Source organism: Canis lupus, chromosome 17 (assembly GCF_003254725.2).
Source record: "Canis lupus dingo isolate Sandy chromosome 17, ASM325472v2, whole genome shotgun sequence".
NCBI classification, from domain to species: Eukaryota; Metazoa; Chordata; class Mammalia; order Carnivora; family Canidae; genus Canis; species Canis lupus.
The window spans coordinates 15,773,981-15,792,610 of record NC_064259.1 but is presented as its reverse complement, the minus strand read 5'-3'; the positions used below and the strand labels follow the sequence as shown (position 1 = coordinate 15,792,610).

At 40.0% G+C, this 18,630-nt stretch overlaps 2 protein-coding genes across 5 annotated transcripts in view; one reads left to right on the top strand and one right to left on the bottom strand.

Moving 5' to 3' along the window:
* The window catches only part of LOC112665009 (uncharacterized), a 69,328-nt gene extending 51,678 nt beyond the window's left edge, over positions 1-17,650 (bottom strand). The window contains exons 1-4 of the mRNA XM_049095345.1: positions 17,546-17,650; positions 17,384-17,507; positions 17,093-17,232; positions 16,548-16,814 (exon numbers count right to left, since the gene is read on the bottom strand). Of these exons, the coding sequence (XP_048951302.1) occupies positions 16,548-16,814; positions 17,093-17,232; positions 17,384-17,507; positions 17,546-17,650 (636 nt within the window). The remainder of the gene's footprint in view (positions 1-16,547; positions 16,815-17,092; positions 17,233-17,383; positions 17,508-17,545) is intronic.
* The window catches only part of LDAH (lipid droplet associated hydrolase), a 104,830-nt gene continuing 103,356 nt past the window's right edge, over positions 17,157-18,630 (top strand). For 2 of the 4 annotated variants that reach the window (XM_025454554.3, XM_025454553.3), the window contains exon 1: positions 17,215-17,279. The gene's annotated coding sequence lies outside the window, so the exon portion shown is untranslated. Of the gene's footprint in view, positions 17,280-18,630 lie in introns of all 4 variants that reach the window. The other 2 variants (XM_025454551.3, XM_025454552.3) reach the window with 2 other exon arrangements.

Sequence of the window (18,630 nt, the reverse complement as noted above, 5' to 3'; positions counted from 1 at the left end):
ATTGTCAAAGTCAACAGAGGTCATAAACAATGTTGAATGAGTGAGCATTCAAGTTCCAATTATCACAATGAACTGAGCAAACACTTGTGAAGAATAAAGGAAAATATCAGAACTGACTGTAGAGCACCAGGCCTTTTGGTGCTGTCAACACTGATAGAAACAATTGTTCATCTGTCTGCCAGGGCGTTCAAATATTGAAACTCCGCATGCCCCAGAATGGAGCAAAGATGTAGTAAAGATGTTTTCCCATCAAAATCTTAGTAACAGTTATAGGCAAACACCAAAGGAAGAAGTTTACAGTGAAAATACAAGCCAAGAGAAACTGCTTGGTAGATGGAGTTAGAGAGTGGGAGAGACTTACCTGTTTGAGGGACTAACCTATTGGAATCTTATTCATAGGAACTTGGCAAAACAGATGAAGAAGTTATTAAAGTTGCCATTGCCCTAACATTGACTATTTATACTATGGCTCATGGATACCCTTGCAAATTTTATTTTTAAAAACTTTTGGATTTCTTCTCCCTAAAAATATGTAAACCTGCAATTTTTATAAGGGAAAGGAGGGGAACTGAGTGGGAAAAACTAGAGAGGGAGACAAACCATGAGAGATTCCTAACTCTGGGAAACAAACAAAGGATTGGCTATTGGATTGACAGTACATTAGCCATCTCTGGTTCAGTAAGTGCGTATAAAGTACAGCAGGAATTCTGGAAAATGCCTGAGGTAGGTAGGAAAGGCTTTCCTAAAAAGGTTTAGTATTTGAATGAAAGAGAATTAGCCTCCCCTGTTGGTGAAAGCCACCCAAGATCACACAAATAGATGTGTAAAGACAAAGGGATCAAATTTTAACTTGTAGGAAAACTATAGATTGTTCAAACTCCTACAGAAGGGGAGACGAGAACCAGAATGGAAGATTAGGACCAGATCATAAAGACCTTGTTTTCTAGATAGGGGAGTATGGGTTTCATCCTGCAGGTAAGAGGGAGCCAATGGGTAATTTTAAGCATGGGAGTGATAAGGTCTGATTTGCATAACTGTAAGATTATTCACACTTACACTAAGATATATCCATTGGTGAGTGGGACAAGGGGAAATCTGTCTTATCCCGAATAGCTCACCTCAACAGAGAATCATTAACAGATGCTATAAGGACATCTTTGGTGATGGGAGGGGGGGAAAAAAGAGGAGCGAGGCAAATAACCAGGCTAAATAAAACACTTTCCAAAATTTCCTTGCAAAGACAACACACATGCACATACACGCATACATGCACATGTGCGCACACACACAAACACTACAGACAACTACAGACAAACCCACTACAAAATTATACAGTATAAATACATTTCAAATCTGTGGAAGTTTATAGGGAAATCTTGGATTCAGATAAACATAAAGGAGGGAAAAAATTAAGAGATGGATAAAGTCACAGATTTAATTCCGATCTCTTCTTTTGTTCTTTTACAGATCAGTCTCCCCCACCACTACTTAAATTCTATCTCACTCTTAACATAATGGAGAGCCAATTTTTTAATCAAAAGCCATTTTTAGGATCAAAGAGAAACATATTTCTAGGCGGATAGTATGTTAGTTATATCTTGTAATATCATATGGTAAGGGGTATTCAACTAAAATTAGAGATGATATTTACTGAAATTCTCAAAAAATCAAATGCCTCCAAATCCAGGGGAGGCAAATTGAATCTTTTTTCTTCCAGGATATTTTTCTCAAGTACAAGCGGAAGTGCTAATGAGAGACAGGCCTCCATGCCATCCAGTGACAAATGTAATAGGTTACATGAAACCACAGAAAATGAGTCTATTTAAAAATGTCAGATACAACACTAAAGGAAAACTCAGTCTTGTATTTTTTCCTCTTGATCATGGCCTAATAGAGACAATTCAGAAATGATTTCTTCTGAACTTGGTGATATTCATGATTGAAATAGTGTTGCTAATGATAACAATGTGTAGAATTATTACATGGAAAATACTAATAATGCAAATCATATGGTCTGTAAATGCAGTTCCCTGAGGATTATTTTTTCCTAGGCATATTTGATTACTCAGAGATTAGCATGCTAGAACTCAGATTTGTACTAACATATTGAAAATTGGGATTTATAAGGCAAAAATTAGACATTTAATCAAATTTTCACATGCCAGCTTTGCCATTGTACAATAATGACAATACAGAGAAGGAGGTATTAAACCAAAATTAATACTTTCAAAATTTTTTGGCATTTTGTTTTTGTTTAGATCTATAACAAAGAGTGTTCAGTAAGACATAATATTAAAATAATTATAAAATTATATAAGTACTCGCTAAATAAAAGTACAACTCTTAATCTGTGGTTTCAAAATGAGATGCATATTTTGGAATCTTTAAACATTACCTGACTTCTTGATGATGGTTTCAAGAAAAAAATTAAAATATTTTCTTTTTTCCCATTTAGAGGAATTTTTTTTCAAGATTTTATTTATTTATTCATGAGAGACACAGAGAGGGAGAGAGGCAGAGACACAGGCAGAGGGAGAAGCAGGCTCCATGCAGGGAGCCCAACATGGGATTCAATCCTGGGTCTCCACGATCATCCCCTGGGTTGAAGGCAATGCTAAACCGCTGAGCCACCCAGACTGCCCAAGAGGAATTTTTTAAAAAGGTTTTATTTACTTGAGAGAGAGAGAGAGAGAGAGAGAGAGTATGAGTGGGGGTAAGGTGGGGAGGGGGGCAAAGGAAGAGGGAGAAGCTGATTCCCCACTGAGCAGGGAGCCCAATGCAGGCTCAATCCCAGGACCCTGGGATCATGACCTGAGCAGAAGGCAGATGCTTAACTGACTGAGCCACCCAGGTGCCCCTATTTAGAAGAATTTTTTTAAAACTGTCTTTATACATCATGCTGATAGTCACAGAAGACATTTTTCTTCTATAAGAGACAACATTTATAAAAATATGTTACTATGATTATGGGTCATTTCCACTGGTTTTAAGGAGTAATGAAATCAGAATTTAAAAATTGCAAACAAGTAGAGGCAGTGTCTTTTTTTTTTCATAGTAGTGGTTTTCTAGAATCATGTCTTAAAGCTGATGGGTATAGAGCAAAGGATTTTTCTGAAAGAAAAAGTTGTAACAGAGGAACTTTTCTGACAAAAGACTTGTCATCAAACAAATCATAGCTCTGACCACAAATGTGTCATAAAAGTAAAGACACAACTATAAAACCTTTATAATAATTTAATTAGCAAAAATTGTATCCTAAGTTCCATAAATTTTACTTATACCAATTTTTGAAAAGATGTTTCTATATCATATCTAGGTGTACATGAAATATAGTATAGACTATATAAAGGTACATATGAAGAAGTATAGATTATATACCTACATGTGTATGTATATATATCCAATACATGCCATAGCAGATAGTTGTGCTAGCTTATGCTGCAATAACAACTAAAAAATCTTAGCAGTTCACAACAACAAAGATTTATCTCTTGCTCCCAATATATGTCCTTCACTGGTCAGCTGCACCTCTGTTCTACATCTTCATTCTGGGACCCTGCACAAATGAACAACCCCAATCAAGGACATACTGATTCTGGGCAGAGAGGAAAGAACATCAGAATCCTTCAATGAACCATCTGTTAATATGTCATTGTCTGAAACAAACCACCTAGCCAAGCTTGATACCGATGCAGCGCCAAATACAACCTCTTAGTGGAAGGTCAGGAAATTATTGGTAATAACTTTATTGCTTAAAAGACTTCCTGAAAACGTATTTACCCAAACAATAGATCATTCAACTATCTCCTAACAGGACTATAGATCTCTCAAATGAGCAAATCTGCTTGTTTATCAAAGGACTTTACTCATCAGGACATCAGAAGGATGGGATACAAGCAAAGCTCAAGGGAAAATTCATAGATAGAAAACATATATTTACCAAAGAGACTAAAGTTAGGAAAAAAGAATGCCAAGGAAAGCAGAAGGGAAGAATCATAAATAAAATGTATTCAATAATGAATTTAAAAAGAGAAACATGCAAAACCATCATGTAAACCCAACAAATGCTTTCTCCAAAAATCTTAAAAATAGATTAACATAAACCATTAGGTCAGCTAATCAAGTGGGGGAAATGATACCACAAAGCACAATAATTGGAAATGATAATGGAATAACCACAAATACAGAGGAAACTGCAAGATTCATAAGCAACTATTTGGCTCAACTCTGAGTCAATAAATTTGAGAACCTGGATTAAAAGGATGATTTTAGGAAAATATAAATTATTGATAGTTCCAACACTACTTAAATTATTCAAGAGCATAGAAAATAGGGGATCCCTGGGTGGCTCAGTGGTTTAGCGCCTACCTTTGGCCCAGGGCGTGCTCCTGGAGTCCCGGGATCGAGTCCCACATTGGGCACCCTGCGTGCAGCCTGCTTCTCCCTCTGCCTGTGTCTCTCATGAATAAATAAATAAAATCTTAAAAAAAAAAAAAAAAAAAAAAGAATGGGCAGGTAAGTGAAAAAGCATAAGCATTACCAATAACATGTAGGGAGGTAGATCAGTAGATCACACCACAGTCAAGCACTGGATGCTACTGAAGAGGGGACGTGTAATCCACTCTATGTCTAACAGTTTGGATTAAGAAACAATTTGCTGGGATCCCTGGGTGGCGCGGCAGTTTGGCGCCTGCCTTTGGCCCAGGGCGTGATCCTGGAGACCCGGGATCAAATCCCACGTCGGGCTCCCGGTGCATGGAGCCTGCTTCTCCCTCTGCCTATGTCTCTGCCTCTCTCTCTCTCTCTGTGACTATCATAAATAAATAAAAATTTAAAAGAATGATAATTTGATCATCCTTTAAAAAAAAAAAGAAAAAGAAACAATTTGCTATCAGGATTCTAAAAGCACTGAGAAGACTAGGAATAGAACATATGGAAACCAAAACATCATGTGGATTTCCAATAAAGGCTATATTAGGGTCCATAGCCAGCATGCAAGTCCAAACGGACAGCACGATGAATGCCAAAGGCAGATTTACCCAAACAGCATTCTATCAGGGTGGAGACTTGCCCAGGTTATATCATAGAGAACAAAGACTTCCTACACCCTGTGGAAAGGTAGTTCCAAGAATACAGAGATGAGTTAAACATGCACAGTTTATTCTTCCAAAACTTACAGATCAGGCAAGTCATTTCACTTTCCTGGGGCAAATTGAGGAAGGGATTGAGAGAGGCCAGGAATGTTACACTTATTTAGATACTCCACCGTGGAAAGAAATATTGGGAGTGGAAAATATATTCTAGCTTTATTATTATTATTAATTTGGTTTGACCATGAGTCTATGGTCTTAAGACCCATAAGGAAAGTCCTGTTCTTACCCTCAGGAGGTTATTGCATCTCCAACTGTTCGTTAGCTGTCCTGGGACTACTGCTGGACAAGATGGATTTCTCCCCCAGAAAGCTATGAACTGGCTCAGAAAAGTACATTATGTAATAAATCCAAAACCATGCTGTCTTCAAGGCTGAAATTTTATTCTCCATTCTATTTTCTATCTTAATTTTTGTCTTAGCTGTGCTGCCTAAAACAGAAGTTCTGCAATCAGTTTAAATGACAATATTAAGGTACTCCAATGGTAAAACACAAATCTTTATGGTTGTTCTAGAAGCTCCAAATTGGAACCTTGAGGATGTAGTCAGCTAAATCCATTTTAGAGAAATTAAAAAATTGAATAAAGACTGGGTAGTAAAAAGATATTGCAGAGTTATTGTTAATTTATGAGGTGTGATAATGGCGGTGGTGTTCTGTTCTTAAAAGTCCTTATCTCAACCGATGAATTATTGAAAACTACATCTGAAACTAATGATTTAGTATATGTTGGGCTAATTGAATTTAAATAATTTAAAAAGGTACTTATCTCAAAAAATGTCTTATCTGTTAGAGACTCATACTAAAATATTCAAGGGTAATATAATATGATTTCAGGAACACACTTTTAAATGTTTCAGCAAAATAAAAGCAAACAAACAAAACTACAGTAATGAGAACATACTATAGACGAATTAAGTGCTAAACTCTAAATATGTTCAAGGTATTTCAAAAGTCCAGGAGCCTGATTCTGCCTGGGAAAATGAGGGCAGTGCTATTTGAGTGTTGAAAGATGTGTAGGACTTTTCTGGTCTATTTGGGGTAGAGTTACCAGGAAAAGCAAAAGCATTCTAAACAAAGGGTAGGTGATATGTAAGGGCATACAGGTTTGCAAGAGGATGTTGAAATAAACATGGAGGAACTCAGAGCAATTCTTCAGTAGAAAATGTGTACAACCCTAGTGAAAACATTTAAGGGAAAGAGCCTTATTTGTTTTGATTCTGCAGAATTGAGACTGAGCCAGCTTTTCTCCACAATGCTTGCCATTTTAGACCAGTTAATTTTGTTAAATTATCTCCTCAGCTAGAATACCATTTTCTTTTTTCCTTTATGAAAATACCAGCTATCTTTCAAGATAGGACTCAAGAACTTCCTTCAGTTAAAAGCTCTCCTTACCCAACTTATAGTTCACTGAACTCCCCCCTCTTCTGACTTGAAAGCAGGCTATTCAATGTGACTCTGGATGATGAGCTCATCTATGATACCAGGACAGTTTTATATGGGATAATCTCATCTTCTTGGCTATAAGTTGCCTCTAGCCAAGCCTAGAACAATGCTTAAGATCTTATAGGACTCATCTGTGGGGCATTTCTCCAAACACAAAGAAAAGGCCAGATATGAGCAGTCAAAAGTTTATGCATCTACTCAATACCCACAGATGTTCTTTGGGGCTGTTATCTCAGCTTTACCATCTAGGGGAAAAATCCTCCAGAAAGGGAAAGTGAATGTGATTCTCTAACCTTTCTGAAATGTTACAAAAATCTATACTATGATAACTAAAAGTCAAGATGCTCTAATAACATTGGAATTTCAGTATTTCTTTTAAATTCTTAACTTTGTCAGTTTCAGTTAAGAATTCTAAAGAAAATCATGAATTAAAATGGAATTTAAGAATGGAATTGAACTCTGTTAACAATGTGACTACATTTAGTTTTCTAGGAACTAGACTATGAAAAGTAAGGCCAAAGTAAGACTCTTTTAAAGGTTTCTAAATCCTAGATGGCAATAGTTTAACAAAGGGCAAGAGAATAATAGATATTTTAGTTCCTCTGTTGTGTGGTATTCAGGATCAGAGGGCAGTATCTCTGATGGATAATTCAGAGAGCTGAATTGTAGACCTGGGCCTCATTAAAGCTATTAAATATTAAAGTTTGGTTGGTTTAGGCTGAGTATAAAATGCCTTTGTGAGTTTTTTAAGGCAACAATATACACATTTTTAAGCTATAAACTTTAAAAAACCAGTGCACATGGCTAAGCCCAAAGAAAGCTAAACGAAAAAACCTATATTAGCTGAGTTAACTGGCTTTCTCTCTGTCAAGACTGAATACATGTCAAAAGTCATATCAAACAAGAATGTTCAGCCAACAGCAGGATAAAGGTGCAATGAAGGGGAAATGTTTGGTGGAAGTAAGAGATGGCATAGTATTTTGGCAACTAACACTCTGAAGTTTGAAATCTACCTGGCTAATATTATTCATTTATAAAACAGAAATGATCTAAGCCTTTATTTAGTTGGTATATTCCTTTCCTATTGCCACAAATTATCACAAATCTAGGTCTTAAAACAACACAAATTTACCATCTTATAGTTCTGGAAATCAGAACTTCCAAGTCAACTACATTGGGCTAAAACCAGATGGTGGCAGGATTGTGTCTCTTCTGGAAGATGCAGGAGAGAACCTATTTCTTTGGTTTGTCCAGCACTTGGATATCTGCATTCCTTGGGTTTTAGCTCCTTCCTGCATCTTTAAGCTAGCAGCCTAGCACCTTCTGACCTGTCTCTCTGACTAGGAGTGTTGCTTCCACCTTTACATTATCCCTTCTGATTCTGCCCACCTCCCATCTCGTCCCCTATGGCCCTTTGGATTACATTAGGTTTACCTGGATAATCCAGGATAATCTCCCCATCTGGAGATCCATACCACTTTTTAATCTCATCTGCAAAGTCCCTTTTGTATGAAAGGTAGAATATTCACAGGCTCCAGAGATTAGGACATGGACATCTTTGGAGAGCCATTTTTTAGTCCACAACAGTTCAATAAATGGATGATATAGGAAGACATTTTGATTTATGAAAAATTCCATTCTTATTTTACTGGGAAATTTCCATTAAAAAATAAGGAATAATTTATAAAGATAGCAATATGATTATCCCACAGAGACCTTGTTGAACAGAGCAATTAGTTTCTGAGGAATCCAATAAAATGGAAATATACAGTACTCTAAAGGAACATTCATGTGTAGCTAGTTCCAAGCTCTACTTTGGCTTTAATTTATAATAGATAGTTGAATTACATCTCCCATATTTTCTTATCCTCACTATTGCCTGCCCTGACATTAAAAGCTTCTTTATGATGTGGTTTCATTGAGGGGAATTAAGGGATCATATCAATGGATTAAACAAAATATTTGAGTTGCAGTTACATTATATATGGTGAATTACCTTGAAAGTCTTAAAAATATTATTTTAGTCTCTTTCTAACATATATGTATGTGTATGGTGTGTGTGTGTGTGTGTGTGTACATACACAAACATACACATTGGTGGCCCAAACATCTAAATGTTGATCTTTGCCAGAGATTTTAAAAATTCATTCTTTTATAAGGCCAGTGCCTCTGTAACGGCAATGCTATCAGTGAATAGTCCTTTGGCAAGAATTTCCAAATCTCACAGATCAAGTGTACTGGTCTTTAGAGCTATCTATCTCTTTGGGTCTCTGAATAATTAAATGCCAACTGAAATAGGACAGCTATAATATAGGAGTTAAAAATATGGCTTTGTCAGTGGTTTAGCTATTGATTTTTAACTTATGCTTAAGATAAATCATTATGTGGATCACTTTTCTTGATCTAAGGTGTTTGAAAAAGATATTAATGTGGATCCCAGGGTGCACCAGAGCCATCTTACGGAAGCTGCATGAAGCAATTTTATGTTTACAAGCTTTTAGAACTACCTACAGTAAAAAATTTACAAAGGAGAAAACTCATTATTAGAGCCAGTGGAAAACCAAAATTCAAAAGTTACTGATATTTATGACTAGTGGTTCTATCTCTAGAACATATATTGAGAATATCAAAATACCACTGACATTTTTCACAAAGCTGGAAGAAATAATCCTAAGATTTGTATGGAACCAGAGAAGACCCCAAATAGCCAAAGGAATGCTGAAAAAGAAAACCAAACCTGGTGACATCACAATCCCAGACTTCAAGCTCTATTGCAACTCTGTGATCATCAAGACAGTATGGTACTAACACAAAAAGAGTCACACAGATCAATGGAACAAAATAGAGAACCCAGAAATGGACACTCAACTCTATGGTCAACTAATCTTTGACAAAGCAGGAAAGAATATCCAGTGGAAAAAAGACGGTCTCTTCAATAAATCGTGTTGCAAAAATTGGACAACCACACGTAGAAGAATAAAACTAGATCATTTTCTTACACCATAACAAAGTTAAACTCAAAATGGATGAAAGACCTGAATGTGAGATAGGATCCATCAAAATCCTAGAGGAGAACACAGGCAGCAAATTCTATGACCTCAGCTGCAGCAATTTCTTGCTAGACATGGCTCCAAAGGCAAGGGAAACAAAAGTAAAAATGAACAATTTTAGGACTTCATCAAGATTATAAAAGCTTCTGCACAACAAAGGAAACAGTCAACAAAACTACAAGGCAACTACAGAATAGGAGAAGATATTTGCAAATGACATATCAGATAAAGGGCTAGCATCCAAGATCTATAACTAACGTATCAAACTCAACACCCCAAAAACAAATAATCCAGTCAAGCAATGGGCAGAAGATATGGACAGACATTTCTCCAAAGAAGACATATACGGCTAACAGACACCTGAAAAAATGCCTCACATCACTTGGCATCAGAGAAACACAAATCAAAACCACAATGAGATACTGCCTCACACCAGTCAGAATGGCTAAAATGAACAAGACAGGAAAAGAAGATGTTGGTGAGGATGCAGAGAAAGGGGAACCCTCTTACACTGCTGTTGGGAATACAAGCTGGTGCAGCCACTTTGGAAAACAGTAGGTAGGTTCCTCAAGAAGTTAAAAACAGAGCTACCCTATAATCCAGCAATTGCACTACTAAATATTTACCCAAAAGATACAAATGTAATAATCCAAAGGGACGCCTACACCCCAGTATTCATAGCAGCAATGTCCACAATGGCCAAACTGGAAAGAGTGCAAATGTCCAACGACAGATGAATGGATAAAGAAGATATGGTATGTATATACACAATGGAATATTGGATAAAGAATATATGGTACAATGGATAAAGAAGATATGGTATATATATATATATATAAATCTTCTTATAGAATATAGAATATATATATTCTGCTGGCATATATACACACAATGAATATGGTGTGTGTGTGTGTGTATGTATATATGTGTATATACATACACACACACACACACACACACACAAAATGGAATTATTACCAGCCTTCAGAAAGGTGAAATCTTACCATTTATATCGACATGAATGAAACTAGAGGGTATTCTGCTGAGTGAAGTAAGTCAATCAGAGAAAGACAATTATAATATGGTTTCACTCATATATGGAATGTAAGAAACAGTGCAAAGGATCACAGGGAAAGGGAGGGAAACTGAATGGGAAGTCATCAGAAAGGGAGAAAAACCATGAGCAACTCTTAACTATAGGAAACAAACAGGATTGATGGAGGGGAGGTGGGTGATGGGATAGGGTAATTTGGTGATGGGCATTAAGGAGAGCCCATGATGTGATGAGCTTTGGTTATTATACACAACTGATAAATCATTGCACACTACATCTGAAACTAAGTATGTACTTTATGTTGGCTAATGAATTTATATTTTAAAAAAAGAACATATATTCAGAATAAATTTTAGTTGTCTCCTATATTTAGAAAAAAATTTTCTTCTATTTCTTTGCTCTTTTTCTTCCTCACATTTCTTTTTACATAATCTTCAATCTCCATTTCCTATTTCAAAAGGGGTCTAACCAAGAGTTTCAACTTTCTGAGCAATGGAATAATGAGGAAGAAGAGAATATACTTTACTAGTAAGTATAGGACCTTCTAACATCTTTATAACATCCATCAGAAGTATTCTCTCTAGGACACCTGGGTGGCTAAGTGGTTGAGTGTCTGCCTTTGGCTCAGGGCATGATCCCAGGATGGAGTCCTGCACTGAGTCTCACTTTGGGCTCTGTGCAAGGAGCCTGCTTCTCCCTCTGCCTATGTCTCTGCCTCCGTGTGTCTCTCATGAATAAATAAATAAAATCTTGGGGGAAAAATGAAGCATTCTTTCCTATCATAAATATCTAAGTGTCACACCTTTCTCTGTTTCATCCTCATTGCTATTGTGGGCTCTCCATCCCTTCTGCAAAGTGTCCCCAGCTACTCTCTTACCTTCACTAAAGGGTCCTCAACATGTGTGGCAGTTTCCAGGAGTTGTTTTCATGGGTCCCTCCATAGCTTATCTGGGCCATATCAAAAATACAACTATTTTTCTTCTCTTTCTCTTCATTGACATTGCCTATGAGATGCCAAGAGGCTCTGACACAACCTCCACAGCAAGTTCCTCCTTGTAAGGTCTGAATGTGATTAACAGTCCCCTGAAATCACTTCATGTCCATGGGACATTGTACAGAGGCTTCTCTGAGTTCAACAAGAGACATATTTCCTATATGTACTATAATCTGTCTCAGTAGTTCCTGAGGAGTACTGCCTTGGGATCCCAAAATCTCTCACAGATTATGTGGGAATATCACTTCTTTCTGCTTCCCGTTATAATCTTCCTCTAAGACTCAAAAAACATGAATCCAAATGGATAGGGAAAAAAGGAGACCATTTATCTGAGGTCATCATCTGAACTGTCTTGAAATTTCTTTTCTCCTTCTAGAACTACATAAAGCATTTGGCAAAAAACTTGGCATATAGTAAATGTTCAATAAATATTAATTGACACAAGTCTCTCTCTCATTTTGGCCATTATATTCCTTAGAGTTCTATAATTAGCCTATTCTACATAAGCCTCAATTTATGATTTGAAGCTTTCTTTCCATAAATCATTCCTTGCCACTCAGTCATGAAGTTAAATAATCAGAAAACTGCATTGCATCTTTTTGCGGACATTGCTTCATCAGTGAAATATGGAGTCAGCTCCTGAAAGATTTTATAATGAGCCCCCAGGTGCCCCTGGAGTAGGTCAGCCACTGGCCAACAGCCAATGAGGTACAGTGACTGACCAATAAACACATGATTGAGTTCAGCCATGGGTTCTCCAGCCCCAGTGGAGCTTTGAGATATCTGCAGCTCTGCTCAGCCAGCTTGGCTGAGACCTCATGAAAGACTTAGAGCTAGATCCCCCATTTAATCTGCCTCTAGAGTCTTGACCCTCAAAAGGCTCTGTGGGATAATAAATATCTACAGTTTTAACCTGCTATGTTTGAGGGTAATTTGTTAAGCAACAATAGGTAACGAATGCACTCCTCACCCTTGACTCATATCCTTTTAGTTCTGCCATCATTGTATATTAATGCATTTCATTTATTTGTGTTTCTGTGAGAGCAAGGGTTTTTCTCTCTGGATTGCCTTTGTGTCCTTGGTGCCTAAAAGAGTTTGGAATGTAATAGGTGGTCAATAAATATTGAATGAATAATGAGAGTCTAAAATTTTTATGTAAAAGGTCAAAGTGCTTCAATTTCATATATTGTTTTAAAATCAGTATACAATGGTCGAATTTTTATAACCACGTGTTTACAGGAGACACCCTTGTGGAATGTTTGCCTACTCACTATGACCCCCTTTACTGTAGTAGAGAGCCCCTCTGTATAAGATACAATATGACCCCAGCCCTTGTCATTCATCATTGGACAACTGCTAGAAGCCAGACCCAAACTGAGCCAATCAGAAATTATCCCCCAAGTATTTGGAATTAAAATCAAGAGAAGAAAGAGCCCAGGCAGCCTATATAGGCTACATTTTACTGCCATAACATCATCAAAAATAACAACAAACTGCATTTCTTCCTCCCATTTGTTCATCACAGGATGATCAGTAGGCTTTATACAACAGCAGCTACTCAAGGATACCGGCTGTTGGGACAGACACCATCTTGAATGTTGTCATCACATTGTGAAAGAAGACGGTGACGGAGGATCTCACATAAGGAATCAACTGCTTAACCTGGCAGTGACATAACATTTTTCTTCATAACTCATTGGACAGAACTATTCACATCTTCTGGTCACTCCCCTCCTCCCACCCTCCCCTGAACTATAAGGAAAGTACCTTCCTAGCAAGTGCCTAGAAGGTGGAAAGCAGAAACTATCTGAACAGCACTCACAACTCCTCAACCTACAACATAGATTGCATGAGCTGTAAACAGCCATATTCTGTCATGGAGCCTGAGGACCAAAGAATGATAACAAAACAGATGCCCAGAGAGAAGTGAAGTCTAGAGAGAGAATCCTGCCTCGCTTCTCAGCTGTTTTTTTCTAGATCCTGTTTCAACTTTGTACTCAGATCTGGATGCATTCCTGTCCTTGGGGTGGGAAATCAATAGTTCTGTGTGGGATATGTTAACTTTGAGATGCCTATTTAGCTTTCAAGTGGAAATGTTAGGAAGGTTGTCTGGTCTATAAGCCTGGAACCCATGGGAACAGTTTAGGCTGGAAATGTGACTTCAAGAGTAACCTATAAATGGTATTTAAAGCTGTGGGTAAGGAGAGGAGTGTTTAGATAGAGAAGTGCTCTAGGATACGAGAGCTAGTATTAAAGGACAATATGGAGGTTCCTCAAAAAATTAAAAATAGAACTACTATACGATCCAGGACTCAAACTACTGGATATTTACCCAAAGAATATAAAAACCCTAATTCAAAGGGATGCATGCACCCTTTTGTTTATAGCAGCATTATCTACAATAGCCACATTATGGAAGCAGTCCATGCGTCTATCAATAGAAGAACAGATAAAGAAGAAATAGTATTATATACAATGGAATATTACTCAGCCATAAAAAAGAATGAAATCTTGCCATTTACAACAACATAGATGGAGCTAATGAGTATAGTGTTAAGTGAAGTAAGCCAGTCGGAGAAATACCGTATGATATCACTCACATGTGGAATTTAAGAAACAAATGAGTAAAGGGAAAAAATAATAGAGACAAACCAAGAAACAGAATCTTAACTATAGAGAACAAACAGATGGTTACCAGATGGGAGGTGGGTAGGTGAGGATGGGTGAAATAGATGATGGGGATTAAGAAGATAGGTGTCATGATGAGCGCTGAGTAATATGTGGAATTGTTGAATTGCTAGATTGTACACCTGAAACTAACAAAACACTGCATGTTAACTACACTTGTATTAAAAATGTTTTAAATAAAATAAAGAAGTCCCACCTGAGTGGCTCTGCTGGTTAATCACATGCCTTCGGCTAGGTCATGATTCCAGGGTCCTAGGATCAAGCCCCTGGGTTGGGCTCCCTGCTCAGTGAGGAGTCTGCTACTCTCCCTCCCACCTCCAGGGGAGGTGCATACCTCTCCCTCTGCTGCTTGTGCTTTCTCTCTCTCTCTCTCTCTCTCTCACGTGAATAAACAAACAAATATCCAAAAGAAAGAAGGGAAGACTGAACGAACACAGGGGATGTGAAGAATGCAGGAGTTACCTTCAACTACATTTTCTGGCTGATTTCTTACCATTTAGGACAGCTCAGATGCTTCCTTGACTGTCCAACCTAATTGACCCACTCTCCTTCACATTGTAATTTACTTTTCTTTTTTATTTTTAAAGACTTATTTTAGAAAGTGAGTGAGTGTGTGTGTGTGTGCATGAGTGGAGAGTAGGGGGAATGATAGGGGGAGAGGGAGAAAGAAAATCTCAAGCAGACTCCCCAAGGAGTACAGAGCCCAATGCAGGGCTTGAACTCATGACCCCAAGATCATGACCTGAGCCAAAATCAAGTTATATGCTTAACTGACTGACCCATCCAGGCACCCCCACCATTTAATTTTCTTTTATTACTTTCTTATTTCCTACTTTCTCATTCATTGTCTATGTATTGTGGAGTTTTTATATATCTTTTTTTCCGCATTGGTTTTCAGGTGTGACAATACAAGTTCACCTAGAACAGATGCCAAATGGATCCTATAGGCCTCACAGGGCGCTATTTGAGTGGAATCATTTAAACACAGATTTACAGAATGCTCACCATGTCTCAGACCCTTTTCTAGACCTAGGAAATACAAAGATATAAGAAGGAAGGAGTACTTGTTCTCTGGGATCTCACAGTCTGATGCTGGAGACAAATAAGCACCCTAACAGAAGAACATAAGTATCATTGATATAGGCCTCCACCTGGGGGCACCAGCAAATGCCATGCCAAAGTGAATCTTGCATGATGTGTTAGTGTTAGAGATGATGGAAGAATTAGGAAAGGGAGAGAGAACAATCCTGCCAGAGAGAATAGTGTGCACAAAAATATGAAAGCTTTGCTGAAGAGAGTATGGGCATTCCAGAAACAGCAGAGAGAATGCATGGAAAAGAATGAGGCTGGGGCACCGGGTGGCTCAGTTGGTTAAGCTTCTGCCTTCAGCTCAGGTCATGATCTCAGGGTCCTGGGATCGAGTCCTGCATCTGGCTCCCTGCTCAGCAAGAAGTCGGCTTCTCCCTTTCCCTCCCCCATCTTGTTACACACTACTCTCTCCCTCAAATAAATAAAAAAAAAAAAATTTTTTTAAAGGAAAAATTATGAGGCTGCTCCAAGTAACCCAGGTGTAGAAGAATAAGTGCTTCAACACAAGCAGAGGTGGTGGGAACTCATCCAAGCATTATGCCCTGTACAGAGTTGTAGAACCCAGCTCTGCCATGCAACCTTGGGCAAGTTAATTTCTCTGTGCCTTATTTTATCCTGCAGGTAAAAATGGGGATAATAATAGAGTAGCCATCAGCCTAGAAAGATTTTTTTTTTTTTTTAAATGATTGAACTCCCTCAGTTAAGTTTTCTGGCATAGGCTTATTTAACGAAATGCACCGCAAAAGCATTCACAAGCGCTGAAAGAAAGCCTGCATTAGTGAATCCTGTTCATTGAGATGCATACATTGAGTTGTGCATTAGTAATGCAGACCTTGAACATAGGCAATGCCATGCAAAAGAGTCACTCATTTATTTATTTTGTGGATTTGTGTTTCCAGGCTCCGCGGTCACGGGTTAATAGTGACCTCACTGGGCTGCTGTGAGGATTTAAAAATGAGTTAATTCATAAAAAAAAAAGAAAGTCTTGGACCTTAAGAGGCTTTTTCTAAACCCATCGTGTTAACTGTTGTATTAAGGAAGTAACACTGAAAAGTGGAGAGGAAATGAACGAGCGGTACCAGTCTATGCCGGACAAGCGGTTGGAGGGTGGGGTCTATCCCGGAGAAGCTGAATACCAAAGGATGAAGGCGCTTAGCCGCGGCTGATTCGCTGCCTTGCGGGTCCGCTCCTCTGCTTTCCTCCCGGCCCACGTCGCGTTCGCTACCGCTCTGCTGCACAGATGAACGCCGCTCACCTACGTGCCAGGTACTCAGGATGCAGCAGTTCACAAGGCCACTGTGACCTTGGTCTTCATGGAGGCTGGGTGCCTTAAGCTCGACAGACCTCTGGAACCGACATTTCCCCACATTTTGCTAAAAGCGCGGAGTGGCCCAGGCGGGCCGTCTAAATGCTAACGGACAAGGTCACCCGAGAATCAACTTTCCTGGGTGTGTGGCAGAGGAAGAGATGGAACCATTAACGGAGGAAGGGAAACACGAGCATGGAGAACGGGGCACAGCGGGACAACCGGGATAAGAGGAGGGTGACGTTCAGACGGGAGGGAGCACAGGCCGCCCGCGCAGCTACACCCTCCCGGCCGCCTCGCCGCCCCGGGAACACGTACCCCACACGCCCGGCTCCGGGAGCTCCCAGCCCTGAGCACGTCGCGCGTCGAAAGGGACCGCCTCCCCGCGGCGCGACGCGGCGCGGCGCGGCGCTCTGACGTGACGTCAGGGTAGGCGGGACTTCCGCTCCCGGTGACGTCTAAGCAGGAGCGTTGCGGCAGAGCCCGCTGCTTTCTAGGCGGACAGGTGAGGCCCTGTCCGCAGGTGGCGGGGACGGCGTTGCGCGAGGCCTGGCGGGCAGGCCGGCCCGTGGGAGCCTCGGTGGGGCGGCCCGCGGGGGCGTGAATGACCGTGCTGCGACCGCTCGGGATTCAGAACCACCTTGGTGCTGCCCCAGCGCTCGCTGTCGTGGGCGCAGTAGCGAGCCGTTTGTACGAAGTGCAGCCTGCAGCTCGTCGGCGGCCTGTAGCGGCCCTTTTGGGGGGCAGGGGCCAGGATCTTGGGCAACTGACCGCCAGGAGGAGGGGCCAGGAGGGGCCAGGAGGGGCCAAAATCTGGGTCGGGGGGACTCCAGAGATCAGAGTTCCTCTAGCTGGCCCGCCCTTGGCTCCGTGCATCGCAGTCTCCCCACTTGTCCCATCGGCGGGGTCACCAGAGGCTCTTTTGGTTGGATCTCAGGTTTTCCCGTAGGATCAGCCTCCTCCCCCACGCCTCTCCCAAATTTGTTAACAGCAGGAACCCTTTGAATTGACGCGCCCCACCCCCACCCCGACCACATGCTTGACGTTCAGCCTTAGTCGCTCAAGTATTTTTATTTTTCTGCGGCGGCCCACTGGGGACCTCAGCTCAAGGTCATGAGCTCCGGGCTCCTGAGCTCGGCGTGGAATCCGCTTGAGATTCTCTCTCACTCTCTCCCTCTGACCCCCCCCCCCGCACCCCCCCAAGTCTTTCTCTCTCTAAAATAAATAAAACCTTAAAAAAAAAAAAGGTATCTCTCGGTGGCACCAAGGTCAGAACGGAGCTTGTTCCCTTGAATTTACAGTAGGGCATGTTGTGGGGGGACCTTTGAGGCTTTCAGTTGCCTCTAACCACTTGCCCTGCGTTGTGGTATTTTTTTGGAAGGCGTCTGTGCCTCGGTTTTTCTCATCTGTAAAATGGGATACATTAGTGTATCTGTTAAGATTGCTTTGTTAATCGAGGTAGTTCATACAGCACTTAGAACAGTGTTCAAAGCACTCGTGGAACATGAGCTGTTTCAGAATAACACACCCATGCCCACAGCTCTCCAGGTGATCTTCCCAGCAGGCATCCGGTGCTCACACTGCTTTACAGTCACCCTTCGCCCTGAGGCCTAAACTCTCACCCTTGGGTTTCCTGGTTTTCCACACCAGGCAGGATGAGACAGGTATTCATTTGATTCATAAATTCATTTCTTCTTCGGGAGTAGTAATCTGACACCTGCTTTATGTCTGGTATGCCAAACACTGGAAGAGTTCATAGTCTAAGGTCCCTGACCCATAGTTCTCAACCCACTTTCATTCTAAGAGCAAAGCTCTATAGTGAAAGATAAACCCAGAAAAGTTAGGAAAATCTCTGG